Source organism: Scyliorhinus torazame, chromosome 8, assembly GCF_047496885.1.
Source record: "Scyliorhinus torazame isolate Kashiwa2021f chromosome 8, sScyTor2.1, whole genome shotgun sequence".
NCBI classification, from domain to species: Eukaryota; Metazoa; Chordata; class Chondrichthyes; order Carcharhiniformes; family Scyliorhinidae; genus Scyliorhinus; species Scyliorhinus torazame.
In genome coordinates, this window is record NC_092714.1 from 172,589,248 (window position 1) to 172,613,734 (window position 24,487).

The 24,487-nt window shown below is 45.8% G+C and overlaps 1 protein-coding gene across 4 annotated transcripts in view; it reads right to left on the bottom strand.

Moving 5' to 3' along the window:
• Window positions 1-24,487, bottom strand: part of rtf2 (replication termination factor 2) — a 303,881-nt gene that overhangs the window by 82,650 nt on the left and 196,744 nt on the right. For all 4 annotated transcript variants that reach the window (XM_072514520.1, XM_072514519.1, XM_072514518.1 and 1 more), the window contains exon 6: window positions 18,957-19,070. In XM_072514520.1, the coding sequence (XP_072370621.1) occupies window positions 18,957-19,070 (114 nt within the window). The remainder of the gene's footprint in view (window positions 1-18,956; window positions 19,071-24,487) is intronic.

Here is a 24,487-nt window from a genome sequence, read left to right on the forward strand (position 1 = left end):
ACGGCCCACTCTACAGGTGTGGAACAGCAGAAATGGAAGAGTATTTTTTAAAGCAAAACAATGTTTATTCTATGAACTCAAGTTAACCTTTTTAAAACATACAGTGAACATCTTAGCAACCATCAATTCAAATACAACCCCCAAAGAATACAACACTAAGTAATCCTTAAGCTGTCCTTTTAACATCCATAAGACTTAAAAAAAGAACTTTTAACAGAAGCACATCAAGTTAAAGTCACTACTGAGAGTAGTTATTAGTTTTAAATCACCAAAGGATCGATTTACAATTTTTAGATTACAGAGAGACTAATACCCCTTCTGGCTGTGACTGCAGCTATCCAGCTCTGAAAACGGAACTAAAACACACCCTGCAGCAAACAGACTAAAACAAAGTAAAAAGCTGACAGACAGCCCAGCTCCACCCATACTCTGACATCACTGATAAACACCTATTTCTTAAAGGTACTCTCACATGACACCTCCCCCTAACAAAAAAAAAAAACATCAACTTCAAGATGGTTTCATTTTTCACCTTTTCACTATACTTTAGGAAATGCATGCTGTAAATATACTTTTTTGTTTCAAAAAACAATACACACAAACAGGTATAATAATATAGTCCATTTTTTTTTGTTCTTCTTCCTCCAACTGAAACTCCTTTTCGATTGACAGTCTCTTGGAACAAGAAGGTCTCTGCACGATCCGTCCATTGCTCTACGCCTCGGCATTTCTTTTTAAAGTCAGATACTTTAGTTCAATCTGCTCACAGAGACCCTTGCAATTCTCCAACACAGGAGCATTGGTTATCACAGCTTTCAGGCAGTCAAATGCCTGTTGAAAGTTCGCTGTCCATTGAAATTTTTGACGTTTCTTCAGCAAGTCTATCAGTGGAGCAACCACGCTACAAAAAGTTTTCACAAATGTTCGATCAAATCCACTCATGCCAAGAAATCGCATTATTTCCCTTCGTTGGTTTCACATCTCGTGTGACCATTCAACCCTGTCTGACTGTATGGCCAAGGAAAGTGACTTGGGCTTTTCCAAATTCACTTTTGGCTATGTCTATCACCAAACCCGCCTCCTGAAGTCGATCGAATAACTCCATCAGATATTTCAAATGTTCTTTCCATGTCTGGCTGAAAATTACCAGATTGTCGATGGAAACCAGACAATAGGGTAATCCTGAAACGACTTTGTTAGTTAACCGTTGAAATGTGGCTGGGGTGTTTTTCATGCCAAATGGCATAACTTTGAATTGATATATACCATCTGGAGTCACAAAAGCTGAAATCTCCTTTGCCCTTTCGGATAAAGATACCTGCCAGTAACCTTTAAGTAAATCCAGTTTGCAAATAAAAGCCGATTGTCCCACTTTCTCAATGCAATCCTCCAAATAGGGATAGGATAAGAGTCCGTTCTTGTAACTGAATTAATCTTTCTATAGTCTACACACAACCGTTGGGTATGGTTGCCAATCGGCACCGGAGTCGCCAATAATGTTGCCAATTAATAATGATGCTCTTTAGAGTCGCCAGGTATCAAATGATACCACCACAAGGCTTTACCGGATATCGATCAAAGGATCACACAACCAGTTAGTCAGTTTAAGGTCAACGGTGGCTTATTTACACACAAGGATTACTTCGACATGAAACACAAAACACTACAAGTTAAACTACACCTAACAACTACAATAACCTACACTTAACTTCAGGACAACCGGCTCTATGCAGATGGACAAGGCCTTTGTCCGGATCTTGCGTGGAAGAAGTGGCTGTTTCTGCTGGGCTCATCCGTCTGGTAGCGATCGTTGGTCTTGAACTTGTCTGTCTGGTCGTTATGCTGCACTTGGGTTGGCATAGGCCGGATCCAAGAGAGACCGAGCACATGGCTGTGTCTCGTCTTATTCCTCTGGGATTTCGCGCTCTTTGGGGCGGTCCTTAACTTGGACCCAATAATTCGACAGGCTTCAATCACTGCCTTTGATTTTGGCCAATAAATGGCTGGGCATGTCCTTAGCGGTCATTGACCTTGGCTGTTTGGGCTCCCTGAGTAAAGGGAGTGGCGCCGATTAGTCTGTATCTGTATCGGCTACCTGAGTACAGTTCTTTAGTTCTGGGGAAATGGGCCATTGGCATGCAAACGAGCGGGGGTTTTGATCGCGTCTAGCTATCTGGGTTGCAAATACTCACACAAGCTCGGAGTCTGTCTGAGTCCTGGGTTAGCCATAATTCCCATGGTCCTTTGCAGGTGGCCATCTGAGATGGCTACAGTACCGTCTGATTTAGGTACTATCACTATGGGTGAGCTCGATTGGCTGCAACCCACTTCAATTATGCCATTTTTAAGCATACTCTCAATCTCTTTGTTAACCTGTGCCAATTTTAAAGGGTTACGTCTATATGGATGTTGTTTGATTGGAACAGCCTTTCCCACATCTACATCATGTATAGCCATTTTAGTACTTCTCAATTTATCTCCACAAACTTGCCCATGTGATATCAATAACTCTTTCAGGTCAGTTAGTTTTTCCTCTGGATGGTAACTCAACAATTTATCCCAATTTTTAAGAACATCCTCGTTTTCCAATTTAATTTGAGGTATGTCAAATTCACAGTCATCTGGAATTGGTTCGTCACTTTGACTTAGAATCATTAAAACCTCCTCCTTTTTCTCTCCTTCCCTTTCAAAGTACCTTTTAAGCATAGTCACAAGACACACTCGATGAGTCTTCCTTCTATTTGGGGTGTTTTTACCACATAATTCACCTCACTTAATTTCCTTTCAATCTGATAAGGTCCACAAAACCATGCTTTTAAAGGCTCACCTACCACTGGTAACAACATTAAAACTTTATCTCCACTGACAAAACTACGAACTTTGGATTTCTTGTCCACGACCTGTTTCATCACATTTTGTGCAACTTTCAAATGTTGTCTAGCCAATTCACCTGCTCTATTTAATCGTTCCTTAAAATTTGACATGTAATCCAATAATGTATGTTCTGATTTCTCACTCACCAATTTTTCCTTCATCAATTTAAGTGGTCCTCTTACCTCATGACCAAAAATTAGTTCAAAAGGACTGAATTTGGTTGACTTATTAGGTGCATCCTTAATTGCAAACAGTACGAATGGAATTCCTTTATCCCAATCCTCTGGATAATCGTGACAATAAGCCCTCAACATCGTCTTTAATGTCTGATGCCACCTTTCTAACGCTCCCTGCGATTCTGGATGGTACGCAGATGATTTAAATTGTTTTAGTCCTAAGCTATCCATAACTTCTTTGAATAACCTTGAGGTAAAATTTCATCCTTGATCTAATTGTATTTCTGTCGGTAGTCCATATCGAGTAAAGAATTTAAGTAACTCCTCCACAACATTTTTTACTGTATTATTACGTACTGGAATGGCCTCTGGAAACCTAGTAGACACATCCATTACAGTCAAAAGATATTGATTCCGACTTCCGGTGGCGATCACGAACGGAGCGGCCGCAGCAAGGACTCTCCCGCACAGCCACAAAATCGCGGCTTTTTTGGGGAGGGTTTCCCGGGGAATTTTTCAAACAAAATAAATTCCTTAGGCCCCGTGAATTCTGCCCTGCCCAGGCGCCAAAGCTCCGATCCACGGAGCTGGAGAGGTAGAGGGAAAAAAAAGGAGAGACCGGTCCCGGTGAACTGCACGTGGAGGAGGGGTGGGGATCGCTCAGAAACGGCCTGAAAGTTGGAGCACGGAGAGGATCACAAGGAAAAAATAAGAATTTTTAAATTCAACATTCCTTGTTCCTCTCCTGCAAATTTTTAAAAAAAAAAAGAAAAACTTTTTTTAAAGGGGAAAAAAAAAACTTTCAAAAAAAAAAAAAAAAAAAAAATCCCTTTTTATTTAAAAAAATCGTTTTTAAAAGGAAGGCAGACAGAAATATGCCTCCAAATAATAAATTGAGGGGACGGCGAGATGTCAGAAGGAACAGCAGCGAAGGCGAAGGAAAACAATCAGGAGCTGCGGCCGCGCAGGCAGACGACCCCACGGAGCGAGGCGGAGATTCAAGCGAATCAGGAAGCGGAAAAGCAGGCAAGCCGAGCAGCTGAGCAGGAACAGGACGTGGCGACCATCCCCCACTCCCTCCCCCGCACAGGGGGACGAATGGAGAAGCGTGCTGAAAACGGAAATAAACGCCATAAAGGAGGAGATAAAAACGGAGATAAACGCCATGAGGGAGGCACTCAGGACGGAGCTCCACACAATGATGAAGGCGATGCTGGCGTTAACAACAGAAAAAATGCAGCGAACCATCAACGGCCTGGAAAGGAAGGTGGAGGTGCAGGAGAAAACTATTCAGGAGATGGAGAGGGCCGCCTCGGACCAGAGCGACAGGATGGTAACTCAGGAAACCGAGGTGAAAAGGCTGGTAATGACCCAGGGGAGCCTAAGAGGCAAAGTGGAGGACCAGGAAAATAGGTCCAGAGGGTAGAATGTTAAAATAGTGGGCCTGCCAGAGGGGATGGAGGGCAGAGATCCAACAGGCTACGTCACCCAAATGCTGGGCAAGCTAGTGGGAAGGGAGAAGTTTCCAAACCCCCCAGAAATCGACAGCGCGCACAGGTCGGTCCGACAAAGGCCTAAAGCCAGGGAGCAGCCCAGAGCAATTATCGTGAAGCTGCACAGATTCCAAGACAGGGAAAAAATCCTAAAGTGGGCCCGGCAGACGAAAGCGAGCACGTGGGAAGGGAAGACCATAAGGGTATACCAGGATATTGGGGCGGACCTGGCCAAAAGAAGGGCTGAATTCAACAGGGCCAAATCACCACTCTACAAAAGTAATGAGAAATTTGGGATGTTATTCCCAGCCAAACTCTGGGTAACATTTGAGGGGAAGGAGCTGTTTTCTAACACCCCAGCGGCAGCGGAGCAGTTCGTTAGAGCAAACAAACTGGGGGAGGGACAGCCACAACGGCCATCATGAAAGCGACGGGGATGGAAAAGAAAGGAAGAATCGGAACAAAGAGCAGCAGGCAGACCGCAAGCAGAGACAATAAGATCACAAACTGTACACACGTGTTTGGTGCACTGTGCGGGACTGTGCTGACTCGTTCCAGAGTTCCACCTCTCAATGCAATGGGGGGGGGGGAGCGAAGCAAGGTGAATGAGGGTGAAAAAGGCGGACAGGAGGGCGAGACAAGGGCTAGCAAAAGGAAGGTAAAATAGGACCAGAACAGAGCAAATGCTGGGAGGGGGAGCCACCGTGCTCGCGAGGAGGGCTAACACGGGAGGCCAGGAAGAAAGGAGGGCTGTGGCGCGCTTCTCAGGGGAGAGGGGGCACCTGGCACAAAGAGAAGGGGGGGGCAGGGCAGAAGGGGGGGGGGAAGAACACAGGGGGAGGGGGGTGGGAACAGAGGAACAGGGACTAAGGGGGGGGGGGGAAGAGAGAGGAGTCGGGGGAAGAGCGCAGAACAAAAGAGAAGCAAAGGGAAGGGTGAGGTAGATAAGCAGCACGACCACAGGCCTTGGCAGGCATGGAGCAGGGCGAGGAACCAAGACGGTGCCACAAACAGCCACTCAGGAGGGCTTCAGGACGAAGTGAGACCCTGGAGTGCAGGGGCGCAGCCACGTGGCGTACACACAGCTGACGGCCATGGCGGGTGCCCCCTGGACAAAAGGAAACCCCGGAGCCCTGGGGACCGACCTCATGGTGAGAGCGGTGACCACGGCCATTTTGTACGGCCCCCTAACAAAGGGAAACCCCGGAGGGCAGGGGCGCATCCACCAGGTAAGTATGGGTGAACCTGCAGGACCGGGGGGTCAAAAACCCCCCACCAGGATTGTTACCTGGAACGTACGGGGACTCAATGGCCCGGTCAAAAGATCCAGAGTCTTCACCCACCTAAGAAGCCTGAAAGCAGACATAATCTACCTACAACAGACGCACCTGAGGGAGAAGGACCGACGGCTGGTAAGGAAGGGCTGGGTCGGACAGACATACCACCCATGCTACGGGACGAGGGCTAGGGGAGTAGCAATATTAATTAGTAAGAGGACGAGGTTTACGGAAACCAAGACAGTTACGGACCCAGGGGGACGGTACGTCATGGTCAGCGGTATCCTGGAAGGGGCACTGGTCGTACTGGTAAATGTGAACGCTCCCAACTGGGACGACACAGAATTCATAAAGAAGACCATGGCAGAAATCTCCGACCTTGACACACACCGACTGATCATGGGGGGCGACTTCAACTGTGTACAGGACCCACTGACCGACCGATCAAACCCCAGAGCAAGGAAAAAGACTAGCATGGCTAGGGAACTAGGAGCATTTATGGAGCAGATGGGGGTGGTGGACCCATGGAGGTTCCTGCACCCGGGAGAGAAGGAATTTTCATACTTCTCACAAGTACACAAGCTATACACCCGTATCGACTTCTTTGCAGTGGGGAAATCGGTGCTTCCAGGGATCACGGGAACGGAGTACTCTGCGATCGTTATCTCTCACCACGCTCCACACTATATGGATGTGAGGTTGGAGACAGGCCGTGCCCAGCGCCCCACATGGAGGCTGGACACGGACCTCCTGGCCGACAAGGCCTTCTGTCAGAAAACATCGCGGGCCATAGGCGACTACGTGAGTAACAACCAAAACGGGAAGGTCTCACCCTCCACATTCTGGGAGGCACTGAAGGCCGTGATTAGAGGAGAGATCATAGCCTACAAGGAAAGCAGAGATTGGGAAGAGAGGGTGGCCAGGCAACAACTGGTGGACTCCATCCTGGAAGTCGACAGAAAATACTCCGAGGCCCCGACGGTAGGGCTGCTGGCGGAGAGGAAAAAGCTGCAAATGGACTTTAACCTGCTATCCAATAGGAAAGCAATTCCGTCAGACACGGGGGACCTTCTACGAACACAGAGACAAGGCTGGACGCCTATTGGCTCACCAGCTGAGAAAGCAGGCAGACACAAGGGAAATAGCGCAGATAAAGAATAGCAGAGGCAGATTGGTAACAGAACCAAAGGAGGTCAATCGGGCATTTGAGACCTTCTACCGGGGACTGTACACCTCCGAGCCCCCCAACGGGGACGCGGGGATGAAACTGTTCCTAGACGGACTGGAACTGCCAGCTGTGGGGGAAGACAGACGGGCGGAGCTGGAAGCACCAATAAACCTGGGAGAAATCATGGAGAGCATCAGCTCCATGCAGGCGTGGAAGGCACCGGGACCCGATGGGTACCTGGCGGACTTCTACAAAACATTTGCACCAGTCCTGGCCCCACACCTAAGGACATGTTCGCGGACTCACTGGCAAGGGGCACCTTGCCCCCAATGCTAGCGCAGGCCACAATTTCCCTGATACCCAAGAAAGATAAAGACCTGACGGAATGCGGATCATACAGACCCATTTCACTGCTGAATGTGGATGCGAAAATACTCGCAAAGGTCCTGGCCAAAAAGCTGGAGGGCTGTGTACCAGAGGTGGTCGCAGAGGACCAAACTGGCTTTGTCAAGGGTAGGCAGCTCACAGCGAACATCAGGCTGCTGAACGTAATAATGACCCCCTCTGGGGAGAGAACACCAGCGGTAATTGTCTCCCTGAATGCAGAAAAGGCCTTCGACAGAGTCGAATGGAAATGCCCCCTCGAGGTACTGGAGCGGTTTGGGCTAGGAGCCTGGGTGAGGCTCTTGTACAATGCTCCCAAAGCGAGCGTCCGAACTAACACCACTAGCTCTAAATACTTCCAGCTGCAGAGAGGAACATGACAGGGCTGCCCACTGTCCCCACTCTTGTTCGCACTAGCCATCGAACCCCTGGCGAAAAGCTGGAAGGGAGTCTGGAGAGGAGACAGAGAGCACAGAGTTTCACTCTATGCTGATGACCTGCTCCTCTATGTCTTGAAGCCATAGGAGGGACTGAAGGCAATACTGCAAATGCTGAAAGAGTTTGGAACCTTCTCGGGCTACAAACTTAACCTGGGCAAAAGCGAGGCATTCCCAGTGAACCCAAACGGGGGAGGGAGAGAGCTGGAGGGGCTCCCGTTCAAAACAGCCCAGAACAGATTCCGCTACCTGGGGATCCAGATAGCCAGAGACTGGACACAGATCCACAAGTGGAACCTGACCAGCCTGGTGGAGGAAGTAAGAAGAGACCTTCAAACATGGGGCTCACTCCCACTCTCCCTGGCGGGAAGAGTGCAGACGATCAAGATGAACATACTGCCAAGGTTCCTCTTCCTGTTTAGATCCATTCCGATCTTCATCCCCAAGGCCTTTTCCAAAACGTAGACAGTCTAATCATGGCGTTTATGTGTGTGTGTGTGTGGGGGGGGGGGGGGGGGGGGTAAGAACCCGAGAATCCCAAAACAGGCACTACAAAGGAGGAAAATCAAAGGGGGCTTGGCCTTACCAAACCTACAATACTACCACTGGGCAGCAACGGCAGAAAGTGTGAGGGGATGGGTACAAGAACCTGACACAGATTGGGTACAAATGGAGGAGGCATCCTGTAAAGGAATGACACTCTCGGCCCTGGCTACAGCAGCACTCCCATCCCCCCCAACAAGATACACAACAAGCCCAGTGGTAGCGGCCACGCTGAGAACATGGACCCAGCTCAGACAGCACTTCGGGATAACTAAAATGTCCCCCATGGCCCCCATCTGCGGCAATCACAGATTCCCCCCAGCCATGCTAGATACCACCTTCAAAAGATGGAGGCGGGACGGGGGCACATTGACGGTCGGGGACTTCTATGTAGGGCACAGACTGTCGACACTAGACGAACTGACGAGGAAGTGGAGGCTAGCAAAAGGACAGGAAATGAGACACCTCCAAATAAAACACTTCCTCCGCAAAGAGACAGTGGGGTACCCTGGGGCCCCAGAAAGCACACTACTAAACGACCTGATAGGCACAAGCAACGAGAAGGGGGGGGCTATGTGGGAAAATATACGGACAGCTACTGGACAGAGCCCGGACTCCACTGGACGCAATCAGACAAAAATGGGAGGACGAACTGGGGACAGAGGTAGGATGGGGACTCTGGAGCGAAGCAGTGAGCAGGGTGAACTCCACCACCTCCTGCTCAAGGCTAAGCCTAATGCAGCTCACAGTGGTGCACAGAGCGCACCTGACCAGAACCCGAATGAGTAGGTTCTTCCCGGAGGTGGAGGACAAATGTGAGCAGTGCCAGAGGGGCCCCACACCCACATGTTTTGGGCTTGCCCCAAGCTTGCTGGGTTCTGGACAGCCTTCTCCGAGGCAATGTCCAAGGTTGTGGGGATGAGGGTGAAGCCATGCCCAATAGTGGCAATCTTCGGGGTATCGGAGCAGCCAGAGTTACACATGGGGAAGGGGGCTTCCCTAATCGCACGCCGGAGAATCCTGCTCGGCAGGATTAGGGCCTTTGTAAAAGGTTCCTCAAATGCTGGAATGGGTATTAAGGGCGCTGGTTTTATCACTGCTTGAGGTTTCCCTATCGCTTGACATGTGTGACATGATTGACAAAATTTAACTACATCTTTATGTAGTCCAGGCCAATAAAAATGTTTCTGGATTTTAGCTTGAGTTTTCCTTATTCCCAAATGACCTCCCACTGGTACCTCATGTGCAACTCGCAACACCTCCTTTCTATACCCTACCGGCAGTACTACTTGGATGAACTTCTGCCCATTTTTCATCCGCCTGCATATGTAAAGGTCTCCATTTTCTCATCAAGACATCACTTTTACGGTAATAACACTCTGGTATACACTCAGATTCCTCTTCTGTACATGCTTTCCGATATATGCGTTTTATTTCTATATCTTTCTGTTGTAACTCCGCCAATTTTCCTGAACTAAAAATACCCACCTCATCCTCCTATCCTTGTTCTTTTTCAACCATCTGATCAAAAATCGTTTCTGATAATTGCACTTCAACTTCATGTTCACTCTTCGATTTATCCTCGTCTTAACCTGTGACTTTGCAACCTTGTTACTACACAATCCGGAAAGATCCCAGGATACTCGTCCTTCAACACTTCAGTTGTCTGATTTTCCACTTGTTTATCAACCACAGTAGGCATCACTCACACCTGCGATCCAGCTATATTATTACCCATAATAAACTGCATTCCTGGACAAGATAGCTTCTCTGTTACTCCTACTACCACTTCACCACTCTTCACTGTACTTTCCAACCTTACCTTATACAATGGAACACTACTCCTCTCACCCTGAATTCCACATATTACCACCTTTTCTGGCAACATTCTTCCCAAACTACATAACTCCTCATCACTTACCATTAAAGATTGACTAGCTCCTGTATCTCTTAAAATTGTGACTGCTTTACCTGCTCCTCCTGATACACATGAGTAAACTTTACCCACAAAAGTAAATTCTTTAAAGAGGTCTGGCACCTTAGTATCAATCACCCATTGATCAGGCTGTACAATCTTTTGTCCGTCCTTCGCTTCACTTAGGCTTTCCTTTACCACTTTAACAAACCCTACTGTCTTATTCTGTTTTACCACATCAGCCTTCCCAGTGCTTTTCTTCAACTGCCAACGCTGTGACTTTACATGGCCTAGTTTATTACAGTGAAAACATTTGAAACTTTTCATGTCTCTTCCACCCTCCTGGATTTATTTTTTAGTCTGAGGTACACTCTCCTTATTATCTACCATCAGATCACCTTTACCTTTACCACTTGAGTATTTCTCATGGCCCCAGTTTCTGTCCCTCACAGGCTGAAACTGATGTCGGAAACCAATCTTTGATTTATGAACTAATTCATAATCATCTGTCATTTCTGCTGCTAATCTCGCAGTTTTAACCCTCTGTTCTTCCACAAGAGTGCTCACTACATCAGGAATTGAACTTTAAAACTCCTCCAAAAGTATAATTTCTCGGAGAGCTTCATACGTTTGGTCTATTTTCAAAGCCCTTATCCACCTATCAAAATTACTCTGTTTGATCCTTTCAAACTCCATGTATAATTGGCCAAATTCTTTCCTTAAATTTCTAAACCTTTGTCTGTAAGCTTCAGGCACTAGTTCATACGCAACAAGATGTATTTTTTCACCTCCTCATACGTCCCAGATACCTCCTCCGGTAGTGATGCAAACATTTCACTAGCCCTCCCTACCAGCTTTGTTTGAATCAGTAATACCCACATGTCCTGTGGCCACTTCCAATGAGTCAAACTATATCTCAGGCAACTTTAAATGCTTAGCCACTGCCATAATTGCCCCATCTTTTCGCATATTTTGTCAGGTATTGTGAACTGCAATGTTTTTGCCAAATCTAAGTCTGCTTTTAGTCTCTGTCCGTAAGATACTGCGTGTGACCGTCTCCATGCCCAAAAACCTCAGAGCCTCTGAAAGAGTCATTGTCCACAACACACTCCCTACTTAAACTAGAATACCATGCCGGAAAGCAACTACAATATGATCACCCCTCACTGTCTTTTAAGTTCACGAAACCAATGCAGTAGAGTGGTACAGCAGAAATGGAAGAGTATTTTTAAAAGCAAAACAATGTTTATTCTATGAACTCAAGTTAACCTTTTTTAAAACATAGTGAACATCTTAGCAACCATCAATTCAAATACAACCCCCAAAGAATACAACACTAAGTAATCCTTTAAGCTGCCCTTTTAACATCCAAAAGACTTAAAAAAGAACTTTTAACAGAAGCACATCAGGTTAAACTCACTACTAAGAGCAGTTATTAGTTTTAAATCACCAAAGGATCGATTTACAGTTTTTAGATTAATGGCTGTGACTGCAGCTGCCCAGCTCTGAAAACGAAACTAAAACACACCCTGCAGCAAACAGCCTAAAACGAAAGTAAAAAGCTGATAGACAGCCCAGCTCCACCCACACTCTGACATCACTGATAAACACCCATTTCTTAAAGGTACATTTCTTAAACACCCATTTCTTAAAGGTACTCTCACATGACAGTTGCCTGTTTCTTCTACCGGTATGACGGTGATCTTCTTGAAGCAGGTGGGAGCCTCGGAACGGGGTAGGGAGTGGTTAAAGATGTTTGTGAACATACCCACCAGTTGGTCCGCGTAGGATCTGAGTGCACGACCAGGGACCCGTCGCTTTCCATGGATTCACTTTCAAGAAAGCTGATCTGATTTCTGAGGCTGTGACGGTAGGTATGGGTGTATCTGGTATGGGTGGGGCACCACGGTAGCATTGTGGGTAGCACAATTGCTTCACAGCTCCAGGATCCCAGGTTCGATTCCGGCTTGGGTCACTGTCTGTGCGGAGCCTGCACATCCTCCCCGTGTGTGCGTGGGTTTCCTCCGGGTGCTCCAGTTTTCTCCCACAGTCCAAAGATGTGCAGGTTAGGTGCATTGGCCATGATAAATTGCCCTTAGTGTCCAAAATTGCCCTTAGTGTTGGGTGGGGTCACTGGGTTATGAGGATAGGGTGGCGGTGTTGACCTTGGGTAGGATGCTCTTTCCAAGAGCCGGTACAGACTCGATGGGCTGAGTGGCCTTCTTCTGCACTGTAAATTCTATGATCTGAGGCTGTTGGGGCAGTTGACAAGGGTTTGTTGTGTTCCTGCTTGAAATGAGCAAAGAATGCATCGAGTTCATCGGCGAGGGGCGCTCTGTTGCTGGAGATTCTACTTGGTTTCGCTTTGTAGCCCATTACATTATTTAAGCCTTGCCACAACCGAGAGAGTCTATTCATTAGTCTGTGACTCTGCCTTAGTCTGGTATTGTCTCTTGGCATCCCTCATGGTTTTGCGGAGGTCGTACCTAGATTTCATGTATAGGTCAGGGTCGCCTGCCTTGAATGCCTCAGACCTGGACTTCAGTAGGGAGTGGATCTCCTGGTTAAACTATGGTTTCTGGTTGGTGAACGCATAACCCATCTTCTTTGGCACGCAATCTTCGACAAACCTATTGATCGATTCTGTGATGGTGGCGCATATCCGTCTAGGTTGGCTGCTGAGTTCTTGAATATGGGCCAGTCCACTGACTCGTGTAGGAGCTCTTGCGTTGCCTCGGACCAGCACTGCATGACCTTCTTAACTGGATTCTCCTGCTTAAGTTTCTGCTTGTATGCCGGGTGAAGGAGCATCGTCTTGTGGTACGATTTTCCGAAGTGCAGTCGGGGGATGGATCAGTCGGTGTACAAATAAGTGGTATTTGAACTGTATTTGGTTGCTTGGTTGGAATATATATAGTGAAGGTCTAGGCTATAAGTTAACGTTTTTACTTCTTTTAAGAACTGTTTAACTGTTAATTGTAAAGCTATTCCTTTGATGTTAATGTGGTTAATTCTGTGTTTAAATTTAAGTTTGCCTATTGGTCAAAATCATCACTTCTGGGATGAAGCATCCTTTCCTCACAGTTTTACAAATTGCAAATTGCTTATGGTTTCTCGTCTGGTATCCTAACTGGATAGTCTCTTGCAGAAATGTTTTTGTCTTTTCACATGGCTTCAGTGATGTCATTGTGGAGCTGGGCTGTGGCTCTTACTTTCACTTCGAGTTTGGATTGTTTTTGAACTGCACAGGTTGAAAGAAGTGTTTATCTTCATTTTAAAAGCTGCTTCCAGACTACTTGGTAACTTAAAAAAGATAATTGCTTTCTCGAAGGAATTCAAACCTACTGTTTCAAAAGGGGAACATATCATTAACAGGTCTTATGTCAGTTAAGAATGCCCTGCATGCCGGGCTACGCGTTTGAAAAGAGGTTTCTAGTTTTACTTGGATTTTGTTATTGAATTGGAACAGTTAAGGGGGAATTCATTCAGGGTTATACACAGATTACTGTAGCTGTGTGGGGTCTTTATGTTTGTAGTTGATAAAAATTCTTACTGTGTGTGTTGATACAAATGTTAACAAAATTTGTAGAATAAAGCTTGTTTTTTGATTAAAAGCGCCTAAGAACTGTTGAATAACACCTGAAAGGCAGGCTATTGTGCTCATCTTAGCCAAATTCAATAAACAGTTGTCGGTCAGCTGAACTCCATGATATATTTTGGAGTTTTCTAAACCCTGGCCCATAACAAGAGTGAAATTTGAAAACAAAAAGCAAAAGAGCATCTCTTTTCTTCCACTTTGATCCAAATTCCCAAATATTCTTAGTCGGATTGTGTCTCACTCAAGATGTGTTCTCTCCCACTGCTCAGGTGCCCACTTTAAAAGCCCTTTAAGATTTTATATGCTTTAATGACATTTTTTCATAGATTATCATAGAATTTACAGTGCAGAAGGAGGCCATTCGGCCCATCAAGTCTGCACCGACTCTTGGAAAGAGCACCCTACCCAAGGTCAACACCTCCACCCTATCCCCATAACCCAGTAACCCCACCCAACACTAAGGACAATTTTGGACACTAAGGGCAATTTATCATGCCAATCCACCTAACTTGCACATCTTTGGGCTGTGGGAGGAAACCGGAGCACCCGGAGGAAACCCACGCACATATGGGGAGGATGTGCAGACTCCGCACAGACAGTGACCCAAGCCGAAATCGAACCTGGGACCCTGGAGCTGTGAAGCAATTGTGCTACCACAGTGCTACTGTGCTGCCCAAATTGGATCTCTTTCTAATTTATTCTAGTTTATATAGTCCCAGTCTAATTGATCTATCTTTTCAGATCATTGCAGATCTATATCCAGGTTGATATGAAGTTAATGCACCTCATTTCTTCCCCCCCCCACTCATCTCCACATTAGGCTCAGGACACGGGGATCTTCCTGATCACGAATGGAAAAGAAAAAAGCATATTTTATCTAAATCAAATATCGTCGATACATCATCAAATATACTGTATGCGCTTACTTTGGACCACAAAATTGTCTGACACTTTTCTTCCCCTTTAATGCAACACAAACCTGCAAATTTGATCAGAACAGAGTTCCAAGGTCATTGCCAGGCAATTCTATATGTAACACAAACATAATTCAGAGAACTAAACGGTCAACCATTAGGTTCAGAAAAATGGGTTTACCCAGAATCAAAGGCCCGGATTCCCTGGGGCCGCACACCAGCAGAGGGAATCCCAATGGCCTGGTAAATCAGGCGCTGAGCCAAAAACAGGTTTCACACTGGTTGTGAAATCCATTGCGAGTCTCCCAATCTGCACCACTAGTCCGGACGTGTTTCACAACATCCCAATGAATTTCCTGCACAGACCCAGCGGGAACATGCAAATACCTCATCAGACCTGTTTTGAATGGAACTTTCAAGCAAGGTGCCCAATTAACCTGACACCTGGAATGCTCCGGTCTATTCCCAGCATGGAGTCCCGCTGGCGCAAATTGGTGCAAGTCCTGAGAAACAGGGACCTGGCGGCTTACAGTCCGAGGGGTGGCAAGGGAGTGAGTACGCTCCCGACAAATGCCATCAGGGCGCCGAGGGAGGACTTTCATGGGAGGTCAGAGAGGTTTGTGCTGAGGGTTCAGGTCGGGGGCCTTTCATCTGTTCTTCCCATATGGAGCCTTTAAACCCTTTAAACAGTCTGTCGATATCTCAAATACAGTTCTTTGATAATAAAATGAAAATGTCCCCACCTGAACCCCTAAACTCTTTAAACAGCCTATTTTTTGGTTAAAGAGGCTGTCTCTTTGTTCTCAGTAGCTGGGTGTTCTTGGGAATGGAGAAACACCTTCTTAAATAAAACTGGGGTGAGATAAACAGCTAATGTTAATGGATCCCTGCAGAGCTATAGAAATAAAAACAATTTCAACCCTCCCTTTGAAAGTGTCAAGACCTGCCAAAATGAAAGCTTGTAAAAGGCAATAAATAGTCTGTCAAATTGAATGTAAGCAATGCAGTTCAAGGTTTTTGGGCTTCCAGACATACAAACAAGCTAGAGTGAATAAAGGCAGGGCGAGCTGGGAGACTCGCAATGAGTTTTACGACCGGTGTGAAACCTGTTTTTATCCCGACCATCGGGATTCCCTCCATTGGTGGGCGTTCCATTTCATCTTCATCTCACAGATCTTGGAATTTGGCATACTGGCAGAGAACACTTTCACTTTATTCTGGAGTATGGAGCTGTGTGTCTCATGACCAACCTTGTTAAGCACTTCATTCATGATAGATGTCAAGGCCACCAGATGGTAGTCGTTGCGGCACGTTGCCTGGTTCCTCTTTGGCATCGGTATGATGGTGGTCTTCTTGAAGCAGGTGGGAATGTTGAAATGGAGTAGTGAGAGACTGAAGATGTCCACGAACATGCCCGCCAGTTGGTCCTTGCAAGATCTGAGTGTACGACCATGAACTCCGTCAGGACCTGCTGCTTTCCGAGGGTTCACTTTCAAGAAGGCCGATCTGACTTCGGAGGCTGTGTCGGTAGATATGGATATGTCCCTTTCAACCTAAGCTCCACTAATTTCCCTACCATCCCCGCCCTTTGACAGTGCCAACCTGGCACCTTGGCAGTCCCGCTTTCGGCCGGTCCCGCCGGTGTAAATTAAACCAGGTTCGTACCGGCGGAACTTGGCTCTACGGGTGGCCAGCAGAGTCCTCGGGAGGCGGGGGAGATCTGGCCCCAGGAGGTGCCCCCACGGTGGCCTGGCCTGCGATCAGGGCCCACCGATCCGCGGGCGGGCCTGTGCCGTGGGGCCACTCTTTCCCTCCGCGTCGGCTGCTGTCAACCTCCGCCATGGCCGGCGCTGAGAAGAACCCCCCTCCGCATGCGCTGGGATGACGCCAGCACATGCTGGCGCGCATGCGCCAATTCGCCGGCGGAGGCCCTTCGGCGCCGGTTGATGCGGCGCCAACCCCGCCGGCGCCGGCCTAGCCCCTGAAGGTGCGGAGGATTCCGCACCTTCTGGACGTCCCGACGCCGGAGTGGTTCACGCCACTCCTCGGCGCCGGGACGGCCAGCCCCGCAGGGTAGGGGAGAATCCCGCCCCATAATTCCAGCCAACCTCAAATGCAAACTCTGAAACCTAGGACTTTGCTCCTCCCTCTGCAATTGGTGCCTGAGCCATACACCACAATCAATATAACAACAACACCTCCTCCACGACAGTCCTCAATACCGGGGCCCTGCAAGGCTGCATACTTAGCCCCCTACCATACTCACTATACACACATACGACTTGTGCAAAATATGTCTCCAACTCCATCTACGGTTTGCTGACGACACGACCAGAGGGGTCGGATCTCAAATACAATGAGTCAGAATACAGGAGGGAGGTCGAGAACTTAGTGGAGTTGTGTAACGACAACAATCTCTCCCACAATGTCAGCAAAATGAAGGAGCTGGTCATCGACTTCAGGAAGCGAAATATCGTACATCCCCCAGTCTGCATTAATGGTGCTGAAGTGGAGAAGGTTGACAGCTTCAAATTCCTACGTGTGCACATCACCAACAATCTGTCCTGGTCCATTCATGACTACGCTACGACCAAGAAAGCACAATACCACCAATGCTTCCTCGGGAAACTAAGAAAATTCGGCATGCCCACATTGACTCTTACCAATTTTTACAGACACACCATAGAAAGCATCGTATCTGGCTGCATCGCAGCCTAGTATGGCAACTGCTCAGCTCAAGACTGTAAGAAACTACAGAGAGTCGTGAACACAGCTCAATCCATCACGCAAAACCGCCTCCCATTCCATTGACCCCGTCGACACCTCCCGCTGCCTTGGTAAAGCGGGCAGCATAATCAAAGACCACCTTGGGAGAAAAGCAGAGCACCCAGAGGAAACCCACCAGACACGGTGAGAATGTGCAAACTCCACACAGACAGCCATCCAAGGTTGGAATGAACCCGGGTCTCTGGCACTGTGAGTCAGCAGTGCTAACCATTGTGTCATCATTAAACCTTCACTTCCAGTCAGAACTTGGCAGAAAATACTTCCACAGTTCACAAAGTATTTTTCTGCCGAATGTAGGACCTGAAGTAGCCTGAAATGTTAACATGGTTTCTCTTTCCACAGATGCTGCCAAACCTACTGAGGAATTTCAGCATTTCCTGTTTCAATTTCCCATCAGATGGTGGCAGTTCAATTTGTAGAAATTTCCAGCAGATGAAGAATGCCATAAGAAGGCAGATAACACTGGATAGGAGAGGTTAATGATAGCAAAATCAAAGTAATCCTCTTTGGTTGCCACCAATACTACGTGGCTCCGCTCTTTCTTCTACTATCTTTCCGAGGTACCACCTTTGGTTACGTCTGGAAGCGTGGAATTTTGGTGTCCTGCTCAATCACAAGCAGAGCCTCTTTTTCCACATCCATTACATCAACAAGATTAATTTCTCTCCAGCGTCCGTCCCCACACCAACCTCTTTCCCTATTTTAGTGTTGCCAGCACATTTGAATACCAATGTCTCTGACCAATATCCAAGAAGTTGATATTTAGTGAACAGGAGAAGTGCATAACACAATCCTTTGGCTGCTTCTCACTTCCAAGTAAGGAATTGCTCTGCTTTCTAACCAATTGTTAACCCAATTTTCTACCCTTTGTCTAATTCTATACTTATATGAACATACAAATTGGAAACAGGAATAGACCATTCAGCCCCTCACGCCAGCCCTACCATTTGATAAAATACTTCAAAATCTCCAATAGTAGCTTGTCAAAGACTTCAGTTTAACATCAAGTCTGGATGAAGCTAAAGCACTGAACAGAGCAAGCCCTCCTAACCATTCTCTCTGATTTAACTCTCCACACATGCATGCTGACCCCTACAGAATCCTGCACTGCTGTTTTCTGCTCCATTGGCCCCCCTTGCTTTTTGGGATTGACATTAAAATTCATACGATTGTCTTTAAATCCTGCTGTGGCTATTCCTATCCTATACTGATGTAATGTAATCGAAAAAAAAATGGTTGTGTTTAAAAGGTTAATACTGCACCAGGAATCCCCCAAATTGTCATGAGGACAGACAAGGCTCGTTGGATGGTCAGAGGTAAGCAAACTTGGCTGAAACTCCATGGACAATGGTGGCCCTTTTTATCCAGTTTTTATGATTTCATTTCTTACCTTCAACAGTTTGGCTTTGAGTTTTCTTTCCTCCATTTTCCTTTGAAGATCTGCCATTTCCTCTTTACTCCCATTCAGTACAATCACATCATCTTCATTGAAAGATTCCCCACACTAAGAAAAAAATAAAACAATGAATTAATATTGTATCAAATTGAAATATTTTCAAGATGATTTTCACTGATCCAATATTACAGTTTATTAAGGTAGCCATATTAATGCCAGAAGTGGAATGATTAGCCCAAGCAGGCAGACATTTAGTTATGTGAACAAAAAAACCTAACTCTTCCATTATTATTTCAAGTATCTGAGGGGATAAAACCATGTCTGACAGTATTTAGAATGTTTCACAAAAAACATACTAGATGAGCCCCGACAATTAGAGGTTTCCGAACACCTACATGCAACTTCCTACTACAAGTTAAACAAACAACCAGCCACCCAGAACAAGTTAGTTGAGAACAGCAATTTGCAGGCTGCAACTGCATTTACACACACACTAAAACACATGGACGCAGTCATAGGATAATTGGGCACGAGTCAACAAAAATCAACGAGCATTTTTAAAGTCATTGTATATTCAGTTTGCTTGTTCTAATTCTGTGTAGTAGAAATAAATATCCTTAAACTTAGAGTAAGTTAGGCTTCATAATGCAAGACTCTTGAAGTTTTGTTTGTCGAGCCTTTCCTATAATTGTTTGGAAAGGGAGAATATCCACAAATAATTTTTATCAGTACTGTAAAGGCCAACTAGTAAAAGAGAAAACAAAAGCATCATGCTAGATTCACAAATAATAAATTTCTGGAAAGATAGACCGCGTTAGTTAAGACATTAAGTATTTGGATTACGTGTCCCATCCTTGAACGTTAACCTTTGTCATCAACTTGCTGATTGATTTGAGTTTTCTGAATTGTACGCTATTAGTTGGAAGGATAGAACAGTAAAATTCAATGATATATTCAGTTTTGGTTCTGCCAAGGACTCATCACAGCCTTGGTCCAGAGGCGAGGTTACTATGACTGCCCTTGACATAAAGGCTACATTTGAGCAGGGATGGCATCAAGAAGCACAAGTAAAATTGAAGTCAATGGGAACAGGGGAGGAAATTCACCACTGGTTGAAGTCATACCCTACACAAAAGTAGTTGGCTGCGGTTGTTGGAAACCGACCACCTCAGTCCCAGATCATCGCTGCAGGTGTTTCTCATGAGAATGCCTTAAGCCCAACTATCTTTCAGCTGCTCTATCAATAATCTTCCCTCCAACACAAGATCAAGAATAGGTCATATGTGGGCAGCACGGTAGCACAGTGGTTAGCACAGTTGCTTCACCGCTCCAGGGTCCCAGGTTCGATTCCCGGCTTGGGACACTGTCTGTGCGGAGTCTGCACGTTCTCCCCTGTCTGCGTGGGTTTCCTCTGGGTGCTCCGGTTTCCTCCCACAGTCCAAAGATGTGCAGGTTAGGTGGATTGACCATGATAAATTGCCCTTACTGTCCAAAAAGGATAGGTAGGGTTACTGGGATACGGGGATCGGGTGGAGGCGTGGACTTAAGTAGAGTGCTCTTTCCAAGGGCCGGTGTAGACCCGATAGCTTCCTTCAACTGTAAATTCTATATGGCCCTCCTACCATTAGAATTATGGCGGATTTGATCTTGGTCTCAACTCCATTGTCATGCTTATTCCGCATAACCTTTGTTGCCCCTATAGTTCAAGAATATGTCTATGCCAGTTGGTGATCTATTCAATTACTCAGTGTCTACAGCTTTCTGGAATAGAAAATATACAGCAAAGTATATTCTTTGGAGGAATAAAATATCATGCAATTTATCTATAACATAGATAAAGAATAAACCATGGTAAGTAGTTAAACCAGTTTCCATTCTTCACTACCATCGTTAGCTGCAATAACTGCAGTGGGTGGCAAGGTGGCAAAGTTGGTAGCACTGCTGCCTCACTGCATCGTGGACCCAGGCTTGATCCCCGACTTTGGTGACTTTGGGCGTGAGCCCGTTCTCCATGTCTGCGTGGGTTTCCTCCGGGAGGTCTGGTTTCCTCCCACAGTCCAAAGATGTGAAGGTTAGGTGAATTGGTCTGATCAATGTGCAGGGTTAAGGGCTAGGGCGGGGGAGTGGACCTAGATGGAGTGCTCTTTCAGAGAGTCAATGCAGACCCGATGGGTCAAATGGTATCCTTCTGCAGTCAGGATTCTATAGACTAAAAACATAATATAAAGCACCAGGCAACAGATTTCAATTGGAAAGCGACTGAGTGGAAATGAGAAGCAAAAGATTGGAGAAAGAAAAATGCAATGAAAGGCATCAAGCTGTGCGTTGCGGACAAAACCCTAGAACTGAAAGAACAAAACTGAAATGTGCTGTTGACAAGGAGAATTATGGGAAAGTGCAATTGTTATTGTGAAAGACAGCAAGATAACATGGATGAAACAAGCAAAAATGCAATGCCAAAATGTGAAACGAAGAAATAAAATAATAGGAAAAATAAATAATTGTAAGATTATGGATGAAGCAGAAGATCAGATAAATGTGATGTGCAGATACAAAGATCATTAAAGGTGACAATGCAAGTAATAATAATAATCTTTATTGTCACAAGTAGGCTTACATTAACACCGCAATGAAGTTACTGTGAAAAGCCCCTAGTCGCCACATTCCGGCACCTGTTCGTGTACACAGAGGGACATTTCAGAATGTCCAAATTACCTAACAGCACGTCTTTCGGGACTTGTGGGAGGAAACCGGAGCATCCGGAGGAAACCCATGCAGACACGGGAGAATGTGCAGATTCCGCACAGACAGTGGCCCAAGCCTGGAATCAAATCTGGGACCCTGGCGCTGTGAAGCAACAGTTCTAACCACTGTGCTACCATGCCAGAAGTAGATAGGTAATGAGGCAAACATAATTTGTGAATGTATCCACGTATTGGTTCTGAAGCAATTTTGGTTGAAGAATTAATTTCAAATGGATTAGTAACCATGGCTCTCCTATCTAAATTATGATGTTATAAATTCCTTGTTCATTTATATTTATGAATGTAAAGCTGGGCAATGTCCTATTAGTGGAATCTATATGCCATTTTTCCAAAATGAGCAGATAGTGAACATTGATGTGGTTGGTGATTTAAAAACTTCTATATTCTATTCGGCAGAACTTCCAGAAACACGCCTGTTGAATAGTTAATGCATGACTACTCCCTATCAGAAACTGGCACCATTTTCCTCTACCTCATAGCTGCTGAGTATTTCAGGATTTTAATTCCTCTCCCTCTGCTGTCTAAAGGCCTGCATGCATTGGAACATCACTGATAAAATACTTAGTGTGTGATATTTCCTCATTTTGCCAATTCCAGTAACTGGGACCATAGTTTTAGTTGGTATCGAGTCACAGAACCAGCTGCCGCATTCAGTGGATGAAGCTCGCCTTGATCATCATTCCAGATTGCTGGACAAAGCTGAAGTATTGGTTCCTTCCTACCTACCCCCTGCCCTGTAAATCCATTAATAGGGACTTTGTCTGGGTCATCCCGTCTCCTCTCTCAGGATTCTCAATCAGCTGCTAATCTGGTTATTTTTCCACTTCCAGACCTGTCTTGGCCCAATATCCGCCCAGAGATCGCTACACCAATAACTCAGTGTTTTTCAAACTTTTTTCCCCGGGACACACTTTTGCCGACTGGCCGATCTTTGGGACCCACACCATGTTCATTTACCTTTAATCCATTAGGTCCTGAATCACTGGGTGCAAACTTTAAAAGAAAACAAATACACAGATTGTATTTTCCCCAAGAAATCTTTACAATTTTTAAAACCATAAATTGGGCTCTGCATAAACATTTTTTTCTCTCTGTGAAGAGACCACCCTCCCCAACCACCAGTAAAATGTTGAAAATCATAAATCTCCCGCTCCCAATTTCATCGTCAAAAGTATTATGGGCATATGTCAGTTTATAGAAACAGTAAATTGACATGACAATGCATTTCTTGCACACACGCCCTGCTGGGCACTGACTGACCAACAGGAAAGGGCAAACAGCAGTGAACACTGAGAAATGAGACTTAACGTAATCAAACATTCCAATTTAAAAATGATAAAATACATATAAACACTATAAATGCTCTCAGGATGCAGGATATTCTTTTCTGGTGCCTTACCATTGTCAGATATTTGCGAGTGTTGCATGCAGTTGTTATTTCAATATAGAATCATAGAATTTACAATGCAGACGGAGGCCATTCGGCCCATCGAGTCTGCACCGGCTCTTGGAAAGAGCACTCTACCCAAGGTCAACACCGCCACCCTATCCCCATAACCCAGTAACCCCACCCAACACTAAGGGCAATTTTGGACACTAAGGGCAATTTATCATGGCCAATCCACCTAACCTGCACATCTTTGGACTGTGGGAGGAAACCGGAGCACCTGGAGGAAACCCACGCACATGGGGAGGATGTGCAGACTCCGCACAGACAGTGACCCAAGCCGGAATCGAACCTGGGACCCTGGAGTTGTGAAGCAATTGTGCTCTCCACAATGCTACCATGCTGCCCCAATATCTTGTGTAATAAGTTGGTGGATAAGAAAAATATCCAACCACACCACATTGAAGTCATACAAAACAGCCATTTGAATGAAATGCATCAGTGCTGGTACCATTATACTTGTTGTGCTCTGAACAAGGTTTTTAAAAGAATGGAGCTGGTGCATGTTTACATGACTGTGTGTTGAATCTCTTTATGTCTTTGCTTTGGAATATCACAGGTGACTATTGAAGAATATCTGCCACTTGCAAATACAACTGGTGGGCAGTCAATTCACCTTCCCATCACCTGGATTTATTTCACCCGGCCACAAGTTTGGTCCCAGCTGGATTGATCATCTCAATGGGGCATTGGCCATCCCGATGTATCGGATGATTTTAACTCAAACACGAGCAATTTTAATGCGACCACTGACTATGGTAGCAACTCTCCCACCTGCTCCTTTCCAACCAGCAACAGCCGCACCGTCAAATGCATTACTGCTATGCTCCCCTGTACCATTTCTGTAATCGGGATTATTGGCAACGTGATTTTGCTGAGAATTACCATAAGGTACATCTGCGTTCCTCTGTAACCGGCATTCCCTGCCTTCAGCTCTCCTATAAGATCAATCGCCACATCAATTTCACTCCTAATCTATTCTCTCATTTCTTGCCTAAACTTTGTGTTCTTTGTCTGCCCTCTTTCATTCTGCTCCTTGCCGTAAACATTTTTTGTGACTCTGAACTCCACGACCCTTCTGAGGGTCGAGACCCTCTTTGAAAAACCCTGCAATAACTAACTGTGCGAATCCACCAGGCCTGACATTGATCTTCCTGGTGCACAAGTTCTCAGCTGTGCTATTTGAATAAAGGAGGGAAATAAAATTATTATTATTAAATACCACGCCCTTGCAGCAACATTCACATTTTATACACCCCTGAAAGGATTCCCAAGGATCCACCAACCTCAACTTGACAGCCACAAGATACAGT